The sequence below is a fragment of the Centruroides sculpturatus genome, unplaced genomic scaffold, assembly GCF_000671375.1.
Source record: "Centruroides sculpturatus isolate CEXI.00-Female unplaced genomic scaffold, Cexi_2.0 scaffold376, whole genome shotgun sequence".
In the NCBI taxonomy this organism is placed as follows: Eukaryota; Metazoa; Arthropoda; class Arachnida; order Scorpiones; family Buthidae; genus Centruroides; species Centruroides sculpturatus.
In genome coordinates, this window is record NW_019384863.1 from 224,804 (window position 1) to 250,774 (window position 25,971).

At 32.7% G+C, this 25,971-nt stretch overlaps 2 protein-coding genes across 4 annotated transcripts in view; both read left to right on the plus strand.

Moving 5' to 3' along the window:
• LOC111630715 (probable cysteine--tRNA ligase, mitochondrial) overlaps nucleotides 1-25,971 on the plus strand; it is an 85,567-nt gene that overhangs the window by 41,827 nt on the left and 17,769 nt on the right. For all 3 annotated transcript variants that reach the window (XM_023374861.1, XM_023374859.1, XM_023374860.1), the window contains 3 exons: nucleotides 829-962; nucleotides 1,034-1,165; nucleotides 11,615-11,753. In XM_023374861.1, coding sequence (XP_023230629.1) covers nucleotides 829-962; nucleotides 1,034-1,165; nucleotides 11,615-11,753 — 405 coding nt within the window. The remainder of the gene's footprint in view (nucleotides 1-828; nucleotides 963-1,033; nucleotides 1,166-11,614; nucleotides 11,754-25,971) is intronic.
• LOC111630714 lies at nucleotides 4,914-7,710 on the plus strand. Its single transcript, XM_023374857.1, has one exon. The coding sequence runs from the start codon at nucleotides 4,992-4,994 to the stop codon at nucleotides 7,356-7,358; it is 2,367 nt and encodes a 788-aa protein (XP_023230625.1). The 5' UTR covers nucleotides 4,914-4,991; the 3' UTR covers nucleotides 7,359-7,710.

Below are 25,971 nucleotides of genomic sequence, written 5' to 3' on the forward strand. Positions count from 1 at the left end.
CTGAACAAAACTTCAATCCATTCTTCGGACCATGTCATGTGTTTTTGTGCCCAATCAAGTCTGTCACTTTTGTGCTTTAATGAAAGTGGTGGCATTACAGCTTTTTTTCTGAATTTTAACATTGGAGATTTATTTAAAACTCTCCACACTGTTGTGCTGCTACAAGGCAAGTCTAATTCTTGTTTTATTTTTCTTACTGATGTTTGTTTTGTGGAGCAAACCTTGATGATTTGTCTACAATCTCGAGGAGTAAGCTTGGGTTTTGGACCTGTCTTGAATTTTGGTACATCCTTGCCACGTCTTTTTGATAAATAATCACCAACAGTTGATTTTGGACGATTTATATATGCTGCAATTTCTCTTATTGACTTGCCTTGTGATTTATAGGCATCAATCTGCCCTTTTTCATAATCAGATAAATTCTTTGTTCTACCCATTTTAGAACGTTGAACAACGTAAAGAATTTGTATTACAATTAGATATGTAAGCTAATTTGCATATTTCAATGCTTGAAACTAAACAATATTCTGTTTAAGTCATAAAATGAGTGCCTGTCCGGATAAATATGTAACAGTTTTTTTGTATAAGATTTTCAAAAATATTATTTTCAGTGACAAAATATTAATGTTTGATTAAAATTCTTATTTTGCAGTGTAGAAACATGTAAATCCATATTATTTTTAATAAAACATTTGTCACTTAATGCAGCAAATTTGTGTTTCACTTTAATTTTTTCGTGTCCGTATAAATTTGAAACACACCTTATATATATATATATATATACATATATTTAAGATGTTTAATTTTTGAAATACTAAATTTTTTTAGTCATATTTTTGGCTCACAACTTGATATTCATTCTGGTGGAAAAGATTTAATTTTTCCACATCATGAAAATGAAGAAAGACAATCTGAAGTCTATCATAATACTACTCAATGGGCAAATTATTGGATTCATACAGGTTTGAAATGTTTTGAAATAATTTTAAGGTAAATATATTTTAAATATTAATATTAAAATTTAATTTTAAAGGTCATTTACATTTAAGTAATGATGTTAAAATGGCAAAGTCTTTGAATAATACCATATCTGTCAAGGATTTTCTCAAAGAGTACACACCAAATGATTTTAGAATAATGTGCCTTAGAATACCATATCAAAATGGTAAGTTTGTATATAATATATATGTAACTGTGAAAGACCAAAATTAGAGAATGTCAATATTCTCCGATGAATGTTGATACATACAAAATACATCGGTGAAAGACCGAATATTTAGTTATGTGAGAGGCCGGACTTGAAAAGAAAATTTTATTCAAAAATTTTGTTCGAAAAAAAAAAAGATTGCTACGGATGTGATTATATCCTTTCCCACGGACTTACTTCCCTGTTTGAGTGACACATCGAATGTGTCACTAGGAATCAAACGCGAAAAATCGCCATTGGATGTGAAGAACGATTTTACCAAAAAAGGACAAGAATTGCGAGGGGGAGGACCCCAAATAAAGGAGAAGGTTCGATGACGCGACAGGGAGTTCGCCCGACAGAAGAGTTCACGTCCTCGAAGGTTGGTCGTGTGTGTACACTCGGATACATTTTACCGCCGATGCTCCTCCAATAGCCAGTGATCAGAAGCTTAACCGCCGATGAGTCCAAGTACCCACCAAGAACATGTCTTCACCGGAAAAAGGACCCAATTCAAGAAAGCGATCTTCAGGTAAATACCATGCGCGAATAATTGTAAACTCTCTCTCATAAGTGTAACTAGTTTAGGCCTATATAATCAATAAACGGATATTAATTTCTATAATCGAATTGTAAAGCATACTTCTTTAGCTTAATTGGTCTCCATCCCGAGTTCAAGAGTCCACATACGTGACTGCTCGCGCGTAAATTCGAACGTAATGGTCTCTGTGTCTATCCAAAAGACACAGTGGTGTCAGTCCTGATAAATTTGTCATTGCCGTCTTCGCCGACGCAATGTCGACCCTTCAGTCCTGTGGTGCCGAAGTATAGAGGGGACCCTTCAGCATTGTCACAGTTACATTATTATACATTTGAACAATCGCCGATGTATGTCAACAAGCACAGATAAACTTTGGTGGAGGTCGAAACAACACCTAAGAAGCCAATGTCGACAGAGAGGCGACAGTCTGTCGCCAAATTCTTTGCCGTTTCCTTCTGCTCAAATTGGTGATACCATACAAATACAAGTCCCTGATGTTGATCGTGGCCGTACAGATTCCCGAAATTTGTTGTCAGTTGTTGGAATAGAAGACTCCGACCTTTATAAATTAGCAAACAAAAATGGTACCCTCAAGCAGCTTTATATTTGTAATCAGTTCGTAATTTGTAAAGAAAAGTTACTTTACATAGATGAGATTTCTTCTCAAGAAATATCACTGAGAGAAGCAGCTGCAGCTAATTCGAAAAGTGGAGGGCAAGGCTATACATGCTGTCATTGCAAAAAGAAGTGTTCCCCAAATAAATGCAGTTGTAAAAGCTCTTGTCCAATTCAAAGTGCCATAACAGTTTAAGTTGTTGCAATAAATAAAATTCTATAATGTTATCACATAATCTATGTGTAAGTTTATTATTGTATTATTTTCTTTAATGATTTAGAACATACTGTTCATTTTAGGTTCAACAGTTTATTTACATGTGCTGTTACTTAAGCTTTCTCCTATTTTGACATATTAAAGAGTTGCATTTTTGTCTTAATGTAATAAAAATATTTTTATTCAACATTCACCATCACTGCATGTTGAATGTTGACATTTGCCAGTGTAAGTGAGAAATAATGATATTTAGCAAATATTTTGTACATACATGAAATGACTGTGTGAATGCTGACATTCACCAGAGAGTGAGATATTCATCAGATATTGGTCATTCACAGTAACATATATATATAATAATATAATTTAAAAAATTTTAATGAACAGTTATTTATTCTATTTCAGTGTTTCTTAATGGGGGCAATATCGCCCCATGTGGGCGATTTTTCATGTTGAGGGGGCGATTAATAACAATTTATATTTTGGGGGCAAAAAACAATTTTCTGGGCGATATAGTAAAACATTATATTAAGAATAATTACATATTTTATTCGTTATATCATACAATAATTAAACAAATAACATTATACTAGTCACTAGTCTATTCAATGCAGTATGAATTTGGCATTAGCCTTGGCTCTCGGCATCAGAATTTTGAAGTGAAGGGGCAATACTACATAGCAGTTTTATTGAAGGGGGCGATACTATGTTGAAGGGGCAACGATTCGTTACAGGTTGAGAAACACTGTTCTATTTAATTAAACAGAGTTTCACAGATACTATTTTTAAAAATCTTATTATGTTTAAGATTATATATTTCTTTCACTTTATTCTTTGACTACAAATATTCATTATAAGATTTTTTTGTCTTGCATTTGATAAAGTCTATTTAAAGAGAAAATACTAGAAATAAGTCCTGTATTTTTTTTTACTAGTGTATTGATTAAATATATTTCATGTTTTTTTTATCACATAATTCAATCCATTTGACACAATTGATCATATAATAAATTTGATGTCATCTCATGTCACAGTTATCGGATATTATATGCAACAACTTAGATATAGCAGAAAACTGCATGATGATATAGAAATTTTGAGAAAATATAAAAATAAATAACTACAATCACATTTCACCCTGATTTTTGTGATAAAGGCAATCAATTCATAAGTTGTCATTGACATGTTAACATGATAAATTATAACCAAATAATTAATTTAAGTGCCATTACAGCACATATAGTTCTCATTCAGAATATAGTTATATTCTGAATGAGAACAAATTATTTTGGTCCTGCTCTTCAAAGAATACTTTATTTGCAATATAGTAGAGCATTGATTATCCGACTCAATTGGGGACTGGGGTTGGTCGGATAACTGAAAAAACGGATAAAAAAAAAGTATGAAAAAATACATTATTAGTATAGTATATTAGTATATCCCATGTAATTAGTATACAGGTAACCCCCGTATAACACGGTAGTTACGTTCCAAAAAATTGCCGTGTTATGCGAATCCGTGTTATACAAAACAAAGAACTAGTACGAAAAGGAGGGTTAGGTTCCAAAAATTAAAAAACATGCTATTATATTTTCATAATTAAGATAAATATCTTTATTAAAATTTTCTTAAGTGATACATATTAATATAAATTAAACAATGTTTTCTTCGTCATCACTAAAAGCACTATTAACCGAGAGCGTTTTCTTTTTGGCAAGTTATCCTTATCCTCTGAGTATTTTTCTGCATTATCTTCAGATCCATGCTTTACCTTTTGCAAAAAGTATGTAATTTTAGATTGCTTGCTTCTAGTTAAAAGATCTTTATAAATTTCCTTATATGGTGCTAAGCACTTATGAAGAATAAAGCAAGTATGGAATAAGGGAAAAACATCTGTCAACATCAGAAGCAGAAGCGTCGAGATCTGACAACATTGAAACAAGTTTCGAGAAGGACCATGTGTATCGACAGAAGGAAAAGAAAATTTACATACTTAAGTACTAATAGTTCACGAAAATTATTATTTTCGTGAACTATTATTTCTTAAGTATGTAAAAATTTATTACATTTCTTGTTGTATGGGGGTTTTACCCAATTCTCGAACCGTGTCAGAGTGAATCCGTGCTATAACAGTACCGTGTTATACGGGGATGGTACCAATTCTTGAATCGTGTTAGAGTGAATCCGTGCTATAGAAGTGCCGTGTTATACAGGGGTTACCTGTATTAGTATATTGCTATTAACCCACTTCATGTTGAATTTTCATCGATGTTAAGCCTAACAAATTTTTTTTTTAAATAATAATCGTTGCTATTGTATCGTTAAAAATTATATTTAATTTTTAACGATACAATATAACGCCGAACTCAGTGTTTTTGTTTTTGTTTATTAATTAACTTTGGCGTGTTAGTCAACATATTGTTTACTAAGAGATGGAAACTGCGAAAAACCTCTTCTACATTTTGCTGAAGCAAAAGAAACAGTGGCACAGACTACTTGCCCAACTGCACTTTCTGTTAAACTGCAGAACGCAAAGGATTGTACCGAAGTCAATTTCGTTTAAGTACAAGGCATTCCCACCGTGTCTACGAAGGTTTCTTCCTAGTGTGGAAAAGTCTCTCCTCGCAAAGCTGATTAGGAACAAACGAAAGATCCTTGCAGAGGCGGAGCTCAGCCTCTATGCAACACACCTGCAGTTCACCAAAGCTTGTGAGCCTGCTTCACTCTACGAGCAGCTAGGCAAAATACAGAGTATAGCGTCCTATTTTGCCCAGAAGCTAGAAAAGAAATTGAATAACAAGCTCCAGTGGTTAGCACGTTCGTCGCACAATCAAAGAAAAGTGGAGGTGAATATCCCATATTATAATTACACGGATGAAAACGTGCCCAACATAGTGCATAAAGTTCTACAACGGGGACCTAAATACATCCCGCCTACCAACGCTAACCTTTCCCATTTGATTCCGGCTACGTTAGCAGCACTTAAGTTCTGCAAGAAGGACCCTACATGCTCGCAAATGGAATTGTCCGTAATTACGAAGCTTACTACAGCAAAACAACGATCCGGTAAGCCCAGTGGCTTTGTGGACCGTCGAGTGGTAGAACACTTCCTTGCCAAAGCCAACTTGAGACTTCTAGTCTCTGACAAGGACCAGAAGTTTGTGCTGTGCAGAGAAAATGACTTTTTAACCAGGGCCAACGAATTTCTAACGCAGTCACATTCCTCGGAGATGAGTGAGGACCCTACGCCGATGGTATTAAGGAAGGCAAGAAGAATCATCGCCTTACCAGGTGTTTCCTCAACCCTAACGGGGTTGCTCGACCCCCCCTCCAATGTTGCGTGTCCAAGGTTGTTCTTTCAGCCAAAAACACATAAGACAAACTGGCCGTTACGTCCTCTGGTAAACAAACGGTCTCATCCCACCTATTATTTAGAAAAAGCGCTTGCCAAATTCCTTCGCGCAATAGTTCCGGAATCCCCATATGTCACTCCCTCTTCTGTAGTTGCTAAATCCACCATTGCTTCAAGTATTGGGGCACTACAGCCATGCACCTATACCTTCTACAAGCTAGATGTAATATCCTTATATCCTTCTGTGCCCACCTTTGAGGCTGTAATGCTGGCTAATTCGCTGCTTCTAAAAGAGGGCTTTAGCATCCAACAGGTGCTCGATATACGTGATGCCCTCACCTTCGTCACCGAGCACAATTACTTCTGTTTCAATCGAAAGATCTATTTGCAAAAACAAGGGGTCCCAATGGGTTCCCCTTTATCCGCTATCCTAGCGGAACTTGTTATGAGAGAGATAGAGCGCAGAACGTTCGATTTCCCGCTTGCCATCCATTACCCGAGACTGTATTTGCGTTATGTTGACGACATCCTCATAGCATGGGAGGACACAGAGGAGTCGTTCCTCATCTTCATGCAACAACTCGCAAGTATATATCCTTCCATCAATTTCACTTGGGAAAAAGAAAGGGATGCGGAAGTAGCGTTCTTAGACTTGCATATACGTAAATTCGCGGAAGGACTACAATTCTCGGTCTATCACAAATCTGGCATGGCCCCGCACATTATACCAGCTGAGGCCTTTCAGCCTTCTCGATACGTTAACACTGCCATTGCCTCCCTTGTCAGAAGGGCTTATTTACTGTCGTCTACGCAGGAGCTGATAAACGTCGAATTAGAGATCATCGATATGGCGGTACGCGCTGCGGGCTTTTCGCGTGCAAAGTTTACGTATGTGCTCAATAAGGTAAACAAGGCACTGTTTCCATGTACTACTTTATGCAGCAAAAGAGAATCTTCAAAGGTTCAAGTAGCGTTGCCTTACTTTGGACCCATATCTTTACGTATCTGCAGAATCTTTAAGCAGCACAACCTTGTTCTACCTTTAACCCCACTTCCAAGCCTACGCAAACTTATTTGCAATGATAGAGACAAATTTTCCATTCTTGAGAAATCGGGGGTCTATGCTGTACCGTTGGAAAATCAGGCAATGGGAGTAAATACAAGATATATCGGGGCCACCACTAGAATGCTTTCCAGCCGCCTTGATGAGCACCAAGACGATGTTATGAGGGGAAGACACACCACCGAGCTCGCAAAAAAGGTACTTGAGCAGGGTTACAACCCGCTATGGTCCCAAGTGGTTATGCTCAAGAGCTGCAAAGATCGAAAAACTGTTTTTATATGGGAATCTCTCCTCACTACCACCTTGGACACTTGCAACACCCCTACCCTTGAGCTGCCCAGTGTATGGGTCACGTTGTATAAGCGATTAAGCGAGTACTCGTAGTCTCTAGAATGCATGCAGCGAGAGCATAGCTCTGCGCATGCGCCAGCTCGCACTTCACGGAGCTATCTGCTCGTTCGGCTTTCGAATTATGTTTAAATTTCTACGTGTTCTTAACGGCTTTAGCACAATTTCAATTTATATTACGCGTTCTATTTTGTGTTCGATTATTTTTTGTCTAAATTGCCTGAGGACGACGACAATAAGCTCGTCGAAAGTACTAGCGATAATAAAACGCATATAACGCCGAACTCAGTGTTTTTGTTTTTGTTTATAAATTATTTTATTGCTCACAAAACAAACAACCACTCATAATTAGAAAATTAAGCCTCGTTTAAATACTGGCATCCCTTTCATGGTCAAGCCAGTGTTGCCAGCTAAAACACCAAAAATTTAACAGAAATAATATTAAACTAGCCAAATACTGTAGTGCCACATCACTAGTGGATATTTGAATTTGCCGACTAGAACGCGGTCGGTTAACCGATGTGACGGTTGATCAGGAGTCGGATAATCGATGCTCTACTGTATATATAATTGTTAAATACAGTTATTTTACATTATTATTTTTTGAAAATTCTTGTTACAAACTTTATTTCTTTAAATGGCTAAAAGATTCAGGGGCAATACAATAGAAATTGCATGAAAAACCGAACAAATCATATGCCACGCTATTTGAGAAACATCCCTGTCTAGGCACGTGGGAATATAGCACCACCATCTTCGAAAGAAGAGTCCAAACAGGGAGACTAAATTTTAAAAAGGCCTTGTCCTCATCTATGTACAGAGGCATGGAATGATTTGATTTGGAATGAACGAAGCTCTGCCCACTCGGCCAGCTGAGAGAATGCTGATTGTCACAATGTTGCACTGATGGACAGAATGAGTTGAGATTCTAACCAATGCAATGTTATGGAATGTTGACAACTTATAACTTAACAGTTAATATATAAAAATTTACCGTGGTGAAATAATCACAAACAAAACCGTGTTTCACAAACGCAGTCTTTCGTTGTACTCGAGAATTATTTACCCAACAGTCCCATATCTTCTAAAAGGGGAAACAGGGAGCCGGTATCCTGGATCACCTGTTCCAGAGAGAGTAGATTGGAAGTTGCACAGTCCAGGCGATTTAGGAAATCCAGGCTAAACTGTGCATTTTCTGATTTAGAGGCTGCCATAGTGGTTGGAACTTGGACGGTATCGTACAACTGATTGGTGCTGGTCATGATGGATGGCAACACACCTGGTTAGCATATACTCTCCTGCTGTTGGATACTGCTAGATGAGTCGAAGGTGGCACTACTTGAGTCTGGTGATGAGTAACTGGCGAAGGTCACTGAGACTGAATGGCACCTTTGGTCATCTGAATGGACAACTGATTGGCCACATAATTCTCTAAACTCGTTGCCAGATTCAAATTATTATAGTTCATCTGTTGTGGGACGGGAGGACGGCCATAGGGGAGTTGCAGTGTTTGGGTTGTGCCCACTCCCGGGTGCTGTGGCATGAAATCCTGCCTCCATTTCTTGCCCAGGCCCGGAGGACATTGAAATATATTCAATCCCTCGGGACCCACGTTGACATTAGGAGGTTTCTGATGTTTAGACAGTGCATTTGTGTAAATGGGTTTATTATTGACTGCATTCGTGCCCGCTTCCTGCTGACTGTAATGAGGTGGAGCTGTGTTTTACTGAAGAGAGATCTGGCTCTGTAAACTGTCTAGATAAGATCGATTCAATCCTCTCCAACTCAACTCGGTGGTCTGCATAATTCGTTGGTTTTGTGAAGCAACAGTCAGTCCTTGTATATTATCTCTCACAAGATGTTGTTGTTGTTGGACAGAAATAGCTAAACCAGTGCTGGCATGGCATGCATAATCCAGAGGAGGTGGCCTTTGTTGAGGCACAAATCTAATGAGTAATGTCTGACTGATGGGCTGGTGATTATTTTCTGCACCATACTGAGCAGTGCCAAAATTAACTTTCTGAATCTGAGACATGTGGAAGTTGACCACCGAATTTGAATTTGGGGAATAATTAACAAATAATTCGCTCTGTTGTTGATTGGTCATGGTAGTTCTCTGTTTACTGCCATCAAGTCTCAATTGTTGTTCTTGGGATACCTGTAGACGTTGAGTATTTTGATTGATATGAATTTGTTGAGTTTGACTCAGATAAATAGATGCTGATGAAGATCTAGGCACACCAGATGAACTGTACTGGAGAGTTGGCGGAGGGTTAATTCCTGTGCTCTCAAAAATCCCGGACTTTGTTTCTGTTTTTGACCTGTTGGTTCCGTGAAATGAGAGAGCGGACTTGTTATGCCATACGTCACAGCTCCTCCCAAACCTAACTGTGGTTTTTGTTCTAAATTTGCATTACCACAATAATTTGGACGTAATTTTTGTTTGTTGATTTGTTATTGAAGAGTTTGTCACTTATGAACTTCATCAACCGAAGTGTTGGATGAAAAATTTTCTTGCTTGAAAATCATACCATTGTTAGATCTGACCACAGAATTTTGAAATCCCTGCTGGCGATTATAGCTCATAGTTGGAAACATTCCCACCTTTTGAACCTGATTTAAATTAGTCAATGTATTGTTGAGAAAATTACATCTAATGGAAGTCAAATCATCAGAAAAACTGTCTGAACTGAATGGATAGCGAGAATGTGGTGATCCCATTCCTAGAGATATGTTTTGTCGTTGCAATGACTGTGGTTGATGATGTTGGGATTGCTGTTGTTGGGTTTCCTGTGGTTGAAAACTGTTGTTGTTGTTGTTGTTGTTGTTGCTGCTGTTGCCGTTTTCATTGCATATTTTGATGTTGTTTGACCATCTGTTTGAGAGTCAATGCTGCCGGGCTAGGTTCAGTCAGTTTAAAATGTAATACCAAGCCAGAAAGATTATTAGAATTTTGGAAACACCGTCGTAGATACACTTTGTGAATTTAGATTATTGGCAACTGTTGCTCCCAGATAGAAAATAAATGATGATGAATGAAGTGATTGACCAGTAGGAATCTGAGCTGCAGTGAAATGCTGTGAAGTGGACGGACTACCCACTAATTTCCCCATGCCCATCATTGTAGATGCGAGTGAACATAAGTGTCCTTCACAGACTTGTGTCCATTTTTTTGTCCAAGTAACATTGCTTTTCAAGCAATGTTACTTGCTTGACAAGCACTCCAACATTGCTTAGACTCCAAGTAACATTGCTTGAAAAGCAATGTTACTTGGAGTCTAAGGCTAAACATTGCTTGAAAACAAGTAAGGCTTGGAACATTGCTTGAAAAGCAATGTCTCATGATGCTGTTGTTCGTACAGACCGAGTGCTTAGTTCACTATCCAAAGACAAATATCTCCTTGTCAAAATCCAAACCAAATTTTCCGAGTAACATTCCGACAATAATAACATTATTATGTCAAATTCCCAGCTGTATTGTCTCATTTTATCCCCAAAACTAACACTTCTTGGCCTCTAAATATCAAAAACAGTCCATTAAACGTCACCAAGTGAAGGAATTGAAGGGGTGAAGGGGAAGGGGGTTCATTTTACATTATTATTAATAATTATTAAATATAAATGTAACTGTTTAATTATATATTATCAAAATCCGTAGAAATTGCTGAATTAATGGGCTATTTTTAAAATTTAAATATAGTTTAACATAAATATGATAAATTTAATTATCAATAAATTTCTAGTCTGATTGTGTCAAAATAATTAAGAAATAATCTAGTAATTCAGCAGATTACTTCTATGTGAGTGTTTTAACTTTTTAATATTTATCAGAACTTTTTTCTGAAACAATTTTTCCCATCCCCAAACAACAGTGTTTGCTGCTGTTGGTTATCTATAATGTCTAATATATCAAATTAATGTTTCACAACTATTGGTCAGTTGTTTACATAATAAGATTTCAAGCTACCTATAAGGAATATTTGAGGAACCTGATCCTGATTCCAATAATTTACAAATTTCATCTATGCTGGTTGATTCTATTGCAATTTAGATTTGACCATAATTGACATACAGTTCTTGATGTTCTTGTGCTTCACACTTTACATTAACTGATCAATTAATCATTGACAACCAAATTAAATTGAAATTATAGAATCAATAAAGCATAATCAGTTAAATATTATTTCTTAAATTTCTTTTTCTAAATATGTTTGTTTATAAATTATAATAATAATTATAATAATAATAAAGATTTTATCTTATTGTATATGTTTTTGTAACTTTTTGTTGAGATGTTGAATATCTTGAAGAGACTGTTAAGGAATGCAAGTCAATTAATAAAAAGTTTAATGAATTTTTGGCTGAGACTGAAGCATATGTTGATGGAGAATCAAATTATGGACCTATAGATGAAAGTCATCTCTTAAAATGGTAATTATTTTAATAATTAATTGTATTTTTATCATTAATTTTAAATTAGTTTATGATTTTAGATAGCATGAAAAACATTTTGAAAAATTAGCATCTGATTTTTTTAAAATTTATTTTGTTATACAGTAGATCCCCCTATAAAACCGTTTCCTATAGTTATGATTCCTATAAAAATTGTGGCATTATCCGTAAACAACAGTAAAAATAACTCCTATAATAAGTAAAACGTCATCGGGCAGCCGAACTACTTACCCGCCGTCCGTAGCGCCACGCTACGGAGAGATTTCTATCGTCTGGACAGTATTATATAAATTATATATAAATTAGGTACTGTACATATAATTATATATTAATTATATATAAATTAGGTACTGTATATATAATTATATATTAACTTAATTTATTGTAACTTTATTATAATTAAATATATATTTTTCGCCGTCTAGCGTCACGCTACGGCGAGTTAGGCGACCTATCGTCTGTTTAGTACTGTAATTTTATACATTTCTTGTGAAAGAAACATTTCTTATTTAACGGCCATAAAAATTATTTATATTAATGATGTCTCCAAAGGTCAACGAAGTTTTCGCAGAAAAATAATATCAGAAATCGCGGCCGCAATTTGATGCGCTGTTCCGCGACGAAACCAAGCTTTAGCAACGAGCGTAGTCAAAGGGTACACACTCGGTAAGTAATCCTACAATTTTTTGTTTATAACGTAGTTTATACGGATTATTTTAAAAAAAATATACGTATTTTGGAAATGTTGAGTCGAATTAGTCTAGAATCGATTAATTTTATGAAAGAAAACCTTTCAAACAGCCGTAGTCCGTAAACTATGATTCCTACAAAATTGATTCATAAAGAACGGAACGTATCTACCGTCTTATAGGGGGATCTACTGTACTTTGTTTCATCTACTACTAAGATCAACTAAATTTAAATAAATTATTAAGTGTATAATGAAACTGAAACTGTCTTGATGTGTTAATGTTGCAAAATAAATAAACATGTTCAATATAAGATGAAAAGGTGAAAATTTATTTATTGTATATGATATCAGTTGTAACTTGCCTTATTTGATATGGATTTTCCCAATTTTTAAAATTGTTGATATTATACATATTCATCCATATCTAAATTGAATAATATTTCAATAGAATATCTGTAGTAAGATCCAAAAATTTTCATATAGATCCTTTCCTTGAATAGTTTAAAACACCAGTACACAACTACCTTTAAAGTAATCCCCTTGGGTAATGATACACTTCTGCCAGTGCTTGTACAGTTTCTGGAAGCACTGCTGTAAGCCATCTTTTGAATCCATCAGTAATGCTGCTTTTACCTCATTTGACAATTCAACAATGTCCCTGCAGATATTATTTCATCAATGGAGAGAGATGAAAATTGCAAGGGGCTAAGTTAGGTGAATAGGCAGGATATGGAAGCACATTAGTACCATTTCTGGCAAGAAACTCTGTGATCATTACGAATCGATGCATAAGTGTGTTGTCTTGGAAAAGATACCATTGTTAACTTCACCATATCTCAGACTGTTTACAACAGATAGACTCATGCAAACAATGTAAAATGTCCAGATAACACTCCTTGTTCACTATTCTGCCATCTGGAGTAATTTTGAATGGATTGTCACAGGTGAGCATAATCTCTAAATTTTTGGATCTTATGTCGTATTTGTCCATATTTACAGTTTCACTCATCTTATAAAATAATTTTTCATTCTGGTTTTAATAATTTTTAAAATTATTGATACTAATTAGATGACACTGTAGTCATAATGTCATAATGCTTTGATGAGAGCAGTTAGCTATTATAGAACATATTAAGTTTGTGGTCAATTTCAATAATTTGATTACAATATTAATAGACCTGTATGTAAATCTTTATTTAAATTTCTTGATGCATCTTAGAATCAAAGAAATATATTGGCATTTTTATTACTTTTAATAATTTTTTATATTATTAAAAAATAAAATATAAATCAAAAACTGCATTGTAAACATATTTTAGATGTTATTTATTCAAATATATATTGTTAAGTATAAATATTATGAAAATATTGTTATAATTGTATATACAGGTACCCTGTGCTTAACACAGAATTTGATTAATGCATGAAATTAATAACAGCAATTCCTTTATATAACAACAGAAATTTTAATTAACATGGCTTTACCAGCTGTCTTTACTGAACATAGATACCATATTTGATTAATGCAATTTTGACATATGCAGTAACATTGTGGGATTAATTAATTGCATTAATCAAGGAATACCTGTACAAGGACAAGTCAAAAAAGAGAGGATGAATTTATTACTCACAAAATACATTAGGCAAGGTGCAGGTTGTTATAGCATTTTCAATTTCATTGAATTGTATGCACTTGGCCCAACATGTCTGTCAGTCTTGGAAGATGTGCTGAAAACTCTTTTGACATCATCTTCAGAATTGCCTTCAACTTCTTTGGGATGACCATTGATGAACTGAAACACTGGTCCTGCAGCTTTAATTTCAGATGAGGGAACAAAAATGTCACATGGAGCTAGGTCAAGGCTGTATAAAGGACCTGCAGCACACATTTGATGTTTGATGGTTTGATACATGTTTTCCAAGACCAAAGAAGGTTGAGGTTATTTGGTTCATGAGAAAGATAATGGTGATTTTCTTCTTTGATTACAGTAGAACAGTTTACCAACATGAAGTGTCCCTATATAGTACAGTACAGTGATTACTGGGAAGTATCATGTGACTGTTTTGAAGACCCTGGCCAAACACATCCAACAAAAAAGCCCTGATTTGCATCTATCTAGTTGGTGTCTTCACCACAATAATGTAAGCCATTATGTTGCCAACATTATTGCATAATATTTAGCCTGACAATACATCAAATGTGTGCCAAACTTCTAAAGCCCAGACTTTACTCCATGTGACTTTTTTTCTCACTTGTCTGAAGTTGGAGCTTGAACCAGTGTTTTGGCTCAGCAGCTGTTCTGAAGATGTCAAAAAACATGTTCCAGCATGTCTTCTAGGACTGGCAGGCACATTGGGCTCAATGGGGACTAAGGTATGTTTCAAATTTATATGGACACGAAAAAATTAAAGTGAAACCCAAATTTGCTGCATTAAGTGACAAATGTTTTATTAAAAATAACATGGATTTACATGTTTCCTCACTGCAAAATAAGAATTTTAATCAAACATTAACATTTTGTCACTGAAAATAATATTTTTGAAAATTTTGTACAAAAAAAGTTACATATTTTTTTTGTTGAATTTTTCCGTCCGATGGCTGGATTATTATTAAATAAATGAAAGACAAGTCTGTCCAAGAGGGATCACCATTTATTTTGCATTTCGGATGAGCAGTAAGACATCTGTGTGTCACCAATTCTTTTTACTTTTAATTGGATGTTTGTGTTTTTTAAAGGACTTTTTTTACCTTTTGGCGGCATGAAGCCTTAAAAGGAAGGCCTGTCGCCATTAATGTGAATTGTATATACAGGTACCCTGTGCTTAACACAGAATTTGATTAATGCATGAAATTAATAACAGCAATTCCTTTATATAACAACAGAAATTTTAATTAACATGGCTTTACCAGCTGTCTTTACTGAACATAGATACCATATTTGATTAATGCAATTTTGACATATGCAGTAACATTGTGGGATTAATTAATTGCATTAATCAAGGAATACCTGTACAAGGACAAGTCAAAAAAGAGAGGATGAATTTATTACTCACAAAATACATTAGGCAAGGTGCAGGTTGTTATAGCATTTTCAATTTCATTGAATTGTATGCACTTGGCCCAACATGTCTGTCAGTCTTGGAAGATGTGCTGAAAACTCTTTTGACATCATCTTCAGAATTGCCTTCAACTTCTTTGGGATGACCATTGATGAACTGAAACACTGGTCCTGCAGCTTTAATTTCAGATGAGGGAACAAAAATGTCACATGGAGCTAGGTCAAGGCTGTATAAAGGACCTGCAGCACACATTTGATGTTTGATGGTTTGATACATGTTTTCCAAGACCAAAGAAGGTTGAGGTTATTTGGTTCATGAGAAAGATAATGGTGATTTTCTTCTTTGATTACAGTAGAACAGTTTACCAACATGAAGTGTCCCTATATAGTACAGTACAGTGATTACTGGGAAGTATCATGTGACTGTTTTGAAGACCCTGGCCAAACACATCCAACAAAAAAGCCCTGATTTGCATCTATCTAGTTGGTGTCTTCACCACAATAATGTAAGCCATTATGTTGCCAACATTATTGCATAATATTTAGCCTGACAATACATCAAATGTGTGCCAAACTTCTAAAGCCCAGACTTTACTCCATGTGACTTTTTTTCTCACTTGTCTGAAGTTGGAGCTTGAACCAGTGTTTTGGCTCAGCAGCTGTTCTGAAGATGTCAAAAAACATGTTCCAGCATGTCTTCTAGGACTGGCAGGCACATTGGGCTCAATGGGGACTAAGGTATGTTTCAAATTTATATGGACACGAAAAAATTAAAGTGAAACCCAAATTTGCTGCATTAAGTGACAAATGTTTTATTAAAAATAACATGGATTTACATGTTTCCACACTGCAAAATAAGAATTTTAATCAAACATTAACATTTTGTCACTGAAAATAATATTTTTGAAAATTTTGTACAAAAAACTGTTACATATTTTTTTTGTTGAATTTTTCCGTCCGATGGCTGGATTATTATTAAATAAATGAAAGACAAGTCTGTCCAAGAGGGATCACCATTTATTTTGCATTTCGGATGAGCAGTAAGACATCTGTGTGTCACCAATTCTTTTTACTTTTAATTGGATGTTTGTGTTTTTTAAAGGACTTTTTTTACCTTTTGGCGGCATGAAGCCTTAAAAGGAAGGCCTGTCGCCATTAATGTGTATGTGCAGTCCGAAATGCAAAATAAATGGTGATCCCTCTTGGACAGACTTGTCTTTGATTTATTTAATTTTACATATTTATCTGAACAGGTTTCAAATTGCAAAGTTTTCTTACAATTTAATGACCAATGTAATCACCATTTAACTTAATTACATTAAATACTCAATTAGGCATTGTTTCAATTAGATTCTGAAGGAATTCAATCTTAAGTTTATCCCAAGCATCTGAAATTGCTGCCTTCAAATCATGAATTCTGGAAAACTGCTTTTTATTAGCATAAACTGTACATACCATCATCCCCCAAAGATTTTCCATTGGATTCAGGTCAGGACTTCATCAGGTTAATATTTTTACGTTTAAACCACATTTTTGTTGATTTAGAGACATGCACGGGGGCATTGTCTTGTTGAAAGATCCAATTTAGTCCAGCTTCCAATAAATGATCTTCAAGCATGCCTTGATACTTCTCTGAATTCATTCTTTGAGTTATAAATACTAAATCTGTGGTTCCATTGAATCCAAATCATCTCCACATCATTATTGATCCCCCATCCATTTGGCGTTTTGAAAATATTTGTTTTTTGGTTCTTAAATTGTGCCAATAATACTTCCAACCGTCTGGACCATCTAAGTTGAATTTTTTTTTCATCACTGAAGAAAACTTCAATCCATTCTTTGGACCATGTCTTGTGTTTTTGTGCCCAATCAAGTCTGTCACTTTTGTGCTTTAATGAAAGTGGTGGCATTACAGCTTTTTTTCTGAATTTTAACATTGGAGATTTATTTAAAACTCTCCAAACTGTTGTGCTGACACAAGGCAAGTCTAATTCCTGCTTTATTTTTCTTACTGATGTTTGTTTTGTTGAGCAAACCTTGATGATTTGTCTACAATCTCGAGATGTAAGCTTGGGTTTTGGACCTTTCTTGAATTTTGATACATTCTTGCCACATCTTTTTGATAAATAATCACCAACAGTTGATTTTGGATGATTTATATATGCTGCAATTTCTCTTATTGACTTGCCCTGTGATTTATAGGCATCAATCTACTCTTTTTCATAATCAGATAAATTCTTTTTTCTACACATTTTAGAACTTTGAACAACATAAACAATTTGTATTACAATTAGATATGTAAGCTAATTTGCATATTTCAATGCTTGAAACTAAACAATATTCTATTCAAGTCATGAAATGTGTGCCTGTCTAGATAAATATGTAACAGTTTTTTGTACAAAATTTTCAAAAATATTATTTTCAGTGACAAAATGTTAATGTTTGATTAAAATTCTTATTTTGCAGTGTGGAAACATGTAAATCCATGTCATTTTTAATAAAACATTTGTCACTTAATGCAGCAAATTGGGTTTCACTTTAATTTTTTCGTGTCTGTATAAATTTGAAATACACTTTACTATGTAAAATGTCATATCAACCTAGATCCTGCCTAAAATATTTTGTGAGTAATAATATCATTCTCACTCTTTTTTGACTTGTCCTTGTATTTTATTATTTGATGTTTTTATATAAAATACAACTTTTTTCAAATATCAACTTTTTTGTTTCAAATATGAAATATATTGAGTATACCTACAAAAAATATTTTTCTCTATTCCATGATCACAAATTTGATTACTATTGGGATTAAAATTAGAAAACTGGTCTATTAAAGAGCTTGTTTAGCTCTTTTGTATTTTATTCTCAATAAAGCAATATTTGGCTTTGTCTAAGACAAAGATAAATATTACTTGATTTGATTTGAAACAATGCTTAAAATAGTGAAATAAATGAATGAATGCAAAAATGTGAATCTTTATTACTTTGAAAAATATCAAAACTGGTTTTTTTTAATTTATGATTTCCTTTAAATTCACTCTTAGAGTTTAATTATGAAACAGTATTTTAAATATATTTTATTTTTAGCAATTTGAGTTACTGTTCCTGAAGATGATAGCAATAAAACATCTTTTCAAACTAGCAGTTATGCTCAAGAGAATCTGAGAGCAATTAGAATTATCAGAAGCTATCATTTGATTCTATGGACAAAGCAAAGAATTTCTTCTATTATAGTATAATTTTTGATAATGTAATTGTCCTTGTTTTCTCTGCTGTGAAAAAATTCTTTAAGACAGAATTATTTTAATATATATATATATATATATATATTGATAATATGAGAATTATATTAAAGGTGAGATATCAGAGCTGTATTTAAACAGAAAACATGATTGATATAAGAACCAAGAAAAAATAATTCTATTATTTTAATGAAAAAAGAAAAAAATATGAATTAATTTCAGATACTTTATTGTTGACACTATTATACTTTTCACTAAAAGACTTTCATTTATGTTAATTACTAATCTATTAAAATTATGAGATTGAAGTTGACCTTAGTAAAAACATTTTCGGTAAAGAGTTCTTATGTCATTTCTGCTGCTACCACAATTCTTTGAATAGGGTAAAATATCTAAATATGATATCAGAGGAAAACAAGGAAAACAGTTATAAACACTGCAGAAAAAATAAAACCCTGACTTTTGTACTTGAAAAATTTTTATATAAACATCTGGTTATCATGATGATTAGTCTCCAGATGTTTATATACAAAAGATAAAATTTTCAGGTGGAAATGTAAATATTCAAATATCAATAATCTAGAGGATGATTTAGTGAATGTCTCTTCAATCCGAAAAAATCATTTCGGTAGACTACCTCACAGCCAATTCAGCTTATAAACTCCTTTTATTTGCTTTTTACAGATGCATTTCGAGCTAGGTTAATTTACTAGCTCCTCCTCAGTGCTACAAAATAAATTAAATTTTAAAAATTGATCAAAAAACAATTCGGGTAGATGATGTTAGAACAAAAATAAAACCACATTTTATAATACGTTTTAAGAGTTTCCATGAGTTTTGAATTTTTTTTCACACTTAATCTAGAGGATAATTATCTTGATAACTAGATGTTTATATAACCAAGTTTATATAATTATTATGATAATCAGATGTTTTTGCTGCCTGTAACTTGATATCATTGTAAAAAAGATATTACAGTATTATTACTTTTTTAATTACTCTATTGATAAAAATAGAGGATGTAAAAAGGAGAATATCTGCAAAATGAGAATGAATTTTGGCTGTTGTTGTTGTTATTTTAATTTATTTTCTTTTTCTTGCATTTTAGGAGTTGTTGGTTGAATCTTGTCAATACCTACAGAAATTTAGTAATCATTCATTGTATTTGTGTAAACTTTGTAAGAGCAGTAAAGTTTTCTTCCAAAATCAGAGTGATTAATCCTTCAGATATTATACTATCAAGCATCAACACACAAAAACCTTTATAATGCAGCCTTTTAATTCAAAATTTACTAATGTTTTTGGCCATTTTGAAAGGCCTTCATCAGGAACAGAACAATCAAATGATTCTGATTTCAAAACTGATATTTGTTCTGGAACTTTTTGAATTTTCTTTTATGTCTAGTGTGCAGGCTCGTATACAAATAATTAAACACTATATTGGTAAAAGTACCTTTACTATATTGGTAAAAGTACCAATATAGTACACAAAAAACATAAATAAACATAATACATGAATAAATAACTAGCTAAAATAAAATAAAAAGTAAATAAATATGTAAATAAATACAGACAAATACATAAAACTAATGTAGAGAAGAACACCATAGTGCCTGCTTCTTTAACTGCTCGTCCCTTTATTTTATAATAGAATATTCAAATTAAGCTCTCTCTCCAAGCTGCTGAGATTTTACTGGACTCTCTAAAATTGATTGCTAATCCTTCCTGGTATGTCTTATATATCTGCCATGCTTCCGCATATTTCAAGTGCCTCTTGTCTTGGATCTTTTGTATTATTTTAGCCCTTTCCCAATCACAGTGACTTCTGTCAGGTCTGCTATAACGTACATTGCAAGTGCAGTGACTGGTTGTTCCTTTCATGCTCTTTTAGTCTTTCTTCTAATGATCTCCCTGTGGCTCCGATGTAGTATAGTTCTTTTTGTCACCTTTCGTCTCATACTGATATTCTATATATTCCTGGAATCAAGCTCTGGTCTATGTCTTCCTTGTCTATGCATAGCATTTGATATACTGTGGAATTCCTTTTAAAAATTATCTTAAATATTTAAAAATATCCTATTTAAAAATTAAGTTGCTGCTCCTATTTCTTTGTAAATATTGCTTANAATAAAAGTAAATAAATATGTAAATAAATACAGACAAATACATAAAACCATTGCTAATATAGAGAAGAATACCATAGTGCCTGTTTCTTCAATTTTGAAATTAGAATCATTTGATTGTTCTGTTCCCGATGAAGGCCTTTCAAAATGGCCGAAAATGTTAGTAAATTTTGAATTAAAAGGCTGCATTATAAAGGTTTTCGTGTGTTGATGCTTGAGTATTAATTAAGTGCAGTTAAAGAAGAATTTTAAATATGGCTACTCTGGCCAAAAATTATCGAAATTTGATTCTGAAGATTTGTAGGAATGAAGCTAAATTGAATTTCTTAATAGAATGCAGAAACTGCAGCATTGTCCCTATGTCAATATGGAGAATACACCTATCGCATGGATGTGATTCTCTTATCCCAAAATTAAGAGTAGTATGTTTAAGAAAAGCTATTCTTACTACATGCCAAAGAAAATATTACTTCATGAAAAAACTGATGGAATTAGAAAACAAGCTGTATGAAATAGGGCCATGATTACTAGAAAACGTCAACCAAAGGGTGATAAACTTAGCGAATCAAGTGACAGAAAGAATGTGCAAGGATTATAAGAAGAAAATGGAATGGATAAAGAAGCACCAACAGAACAGAATTAGGCCACAAGCCCCCGCAATCATATGCTGGGACAACATTACATCACCAGCATGTTTCAACAAAGTATGGAAGTTTGGTCCCAAATTTGTACCACAAACTAAGCTTAAAAGATCATCCCTGATATAGAACAAGCATTGGAAGGGGTAAGCAAAATTAAGAAAGAGGTATACAGATGGAAAATGCATTTAAAATAAAGGATGAATATACCTGAACAGGCCATAGCACATTATGGAAAAATATAAGAGAAAGTAAAAAATGAATGAATTGCAATAATGTTGTACTTACAAGGGCTGACAAATTAAAGGACATGGTTGCAATGAAAAGAACGACATATAATGAGCTTTTATTAAAGTACATAAAAGAAATGCAATGCCAGACTGCCCATCCATGTACTGTACTCTGGAGCGGCTACAAGCAAGAGTCAAATGCTTTTCTAATGCACCCCTTGCAAAACAGCTCAGAATGAAGAAGATAGTAGTCATCTCTCCATCAGTTCCTAGATTATTCAGGTTTGCCAAAACACATAAACCAGAAAGAAGCATTAGACCTGTGGTTGATAAATGCTGTTCACCTATGGTAATCCTAGAAAGATTACTCAAGAACTTCATCAAAATATGCATGCCTCCACATGATTATAGCATAAAACAACCTCTAGAATTGCTGCAGAAAATGAAAAATATGAAATTAAAAGAAGGAAGCTACATGACAGTACTAGATTTCAAGGTCTTATACCCCTCAATCAAACTAGAGCCATGTTTTTGCTACCTGAGAGACTTCCTAATGAGAATATAGGAAATGCAATAAATATGAAAAAACAAATACTGGAACTAACACATCTTGTTATATATTCTTCAATCTTTAACTTTAATGGAATTGCATACACACAACATAGAGTAATGGCAATGGGAAGCCCTATTGCAGGGACATTATGCAAGATGGTCCTAAGGACTTTAGAGAAAGCAATCTTATTGAAATATGCAGCACACATTGTAGTATACACAAGCTATGTTGACGACGTCTTTATTATATGGAAAGAAAAACCAGACATTCAACAATTTATCAGAGACGTCAGTTCCAACAAGTTTGCCTAGAGCTTGAAATAGAGCAAGAGAACAACAAAAGTGCATTTTCTAGACTTATCAATAGAAGTAGAGAAAGGAGAGGAAATCATCACAAAAGCTTCTAGAAAGGCGACATATAACCTGCTATTTATACTGTGGAACTCCCACAACCCGGCAAGCTATAAAATAACAGTGTTCTGGGCACTTATAAAGAGAGCTTACACATACTGCAGCAAACCACAAGACAGAATTAAAGAATTAGATCACATCAAAGAACTAACTAGGCAATGCAGTATCTACCAGAATACGATAAAGGCCATTATTAACAAAACAAGAATAGATGATAAAGAAGGTAGTGAGTGAGAAAGAATAAAACAATACACTTTAATGGAATACATGGCACCTCTAAGCAATATTTACAAAGAAATAGGAGCAGCAACAAACAGAAAGATGTGTATGCATGTATATATGTATATATACATATACATATATACACAAACACATATGCAGTGGTTTGATTGTCTAATGTGAAAAACCAGACATAAATATGCAACATAACATATCAAACATTTATTTTTTTTATCTTTTCTGAATTATGTTTCTACTATAATGCTCTGGTTAAGGCAGTTTTTACCAACTATATTTTCAACTAATCATCATCAAGTTTTATATGCTATAAATGATTAAAGTCCATCCATCTTTGTGTATTACAAATAATGTTATAGGCAATTCTATCAATTTCTGAGTTATAACTTTTTCATAGTTTAACTGAAATTTACCAAACTCTACAAAAATATGAAGCAACTGTCTGGCTTTATATTCCAAAAAACAGCACTCAAAAATTTCAAAATACCTCTTTGTTATTAGTATCAAAGATTAAGTGTTTTTTGATTATATCTTATCTGACAGTTTATTTTCCAATATATTATATTGGAAAATGAACTTATATTTTCCAAAAAATAATCTTTTTTTATTACACTTTTCTTTTTTATCTGTACTTTTCATTATATTTTTTTTATCAACAATAAATCACTTATAATCTTTCATTTGTGACATATTACTGCTCAAAGTGCTCACCCAAGGCTAACTACATTGATAAACATCATTTTGAGTTTCTTAATGTAACTTACTTAACTAGTGTAATATTCATTAGAGCCAAAAAGCATCAGTTAAGTGTACAATTTAGAAGACACACAATGATATTGTTCTTATATAAATAATCAGGTTATATAAAAGTTTTTTGGAAATAAGTGTTGTTATTAAAAAATAGAAACAAATACTTAATTAAAATGATAAAAGCATACAGATATACAAAGAGAACTATTCTAATACATATTTAAATAATAGAGAAGCAGAATAACTGTTCAATATTTAAGTTTCTACTCTCTTAGCACCATTTTATTATTTATTTAGCTTATCTATTTTTTAAGCATAGATTTTAGACTGTCCATATGATACCTTCTTTATATTATGTATTTTTTTTATTTAGAAGTTTTAATATGTTCAAATACATTTTATTTATTACAACACTTTAAGTATGGTTCATTTTTTTCATTTTGTTTCTTCTAGTGTTAAATTTTTAAATATTGATGTTTCTTAAATATTGTATTTAAATCTGTTTAAGTTTTTAAAAAAAAACAATTCATTATCAAAGGGCCAAAATAATTAAATTTAGAAACATTTTTAAGATTTTTTTTATATCCTATCATAAGCAAAAACATTTCATTACAGAACTTGCTATATCCAAAATTCTATTAAAATTCGAAACATTTGATAATGTAGCAAATTTATAATTTGTTTAAATTGAATTTGAGTTAAATAAATGAAAATGTTTCTAAAGGTAAATATTATGCTACTCAGTAATGGTTTGTTTTTCTTACATTCATATGAAGTGGCTATTCTCAAATATTTTGTATTGAACATGTTAAACATTCTGTATTTAAACTTGTTTATATTCTAATTTTAGAATTTGAAGATGACTGCAGAAAATAAATGAAAACTTTTGTTATTAAAACTGCTACTGGTTTGAAAAGGTTTGTTTTATTGCTACAAATATATCAATCAACTGTATGTTTAATTCTGATGATGCTACATTTGTTACTTTTCTGTTTCTTTTCAATATTGTTTAATTCATTATATGACTTCTGTTTGAACTTTCAAAGCATGTGTTTATTTTATTTCTTACTTTTGATATTCATTACTATTTATAAATTTTAATACTAGTAGCCAATATTTAATCTTTACATTGATATATGTGATATGTCATTAATAAGATATTAATATTTTCAGAATTAATTTTAACTCAAAATTTTTCTCAAATTTTTGTTGAAAACTTTTGACAGAAAAGTTTCTGTTCACAATTTTGACAAAATCGTTTTGAATATTTATGGTAATTGAGTTTCATATTGCCAAGAATACTCAGAAAATAAAAATTCTAATTAGAAGGATTTACTGTCAATAATTGGAGTTACAAATTTTTTCTCTTACAAATATGTTGTTATTAAAAATGGATTTATAAGAGGAAAATACTTTGAATTAAAATTAATGCTGAAAGTATTACAGGTATACCTTGAGTTACGTTATTCTCGATTATACGTCGTTTGTCAAAAAATATATGGAAAAAATAAAAATCAAGTTTAAGTTATTTTATTCATAAGATATAAAATTTGTATGTTATGGTGTTATTTAATAGCCTAATCATAAATACTTTAATTAGATATTGATATATCAATATCTAATTAAAGTATTTATGATACAGAGTAACTAATAAATTATAATTAAAAGTTTTTACTCAATATTCATAATCAAGTCATTATTTAATAGCATCTACAAACAGTACTTGCTTGAATCATCTTTCTTCCATCTCTTTGGTTTTCACAATTTAGTTACTACTAAGTAAGACAATGTATAGTAAATATTTTTATTCAAAATTTTTTTGAAAATTCAAGAACACTTATTATATTTTCTTGGCAAGGATAAGGTATTATTTAATAACACCTTATCCTTGCTGAGAAAATATTTATTTCATAAAAACAAATGTTTTCAGCTTGATTCACAGGCCGTCATCAGGTTGTGAACGAAATTAGAACTAAAGCATTCCAAAATAGAATATAAATTCAAAAAAATAAATAACTAATGAAATAGCATAAAATAAAATAAATTAAAACAAAACAAAAATGAATCATGTGAAAAATATAAAATAAGAATATAAGATTGTTTACTAACAATATCTCTAATAAAATTAAATTACTAATTTAATTAGTTGGAGTTCTTAGTAAATTTTTTAATCATAAACTTCCATGCAGAGGGAAGACTTTCTGCATCCCTCGCATTCAAACATCCTTCATGTAGTTTACTCTTATAAATTTGGATCTTTTCCG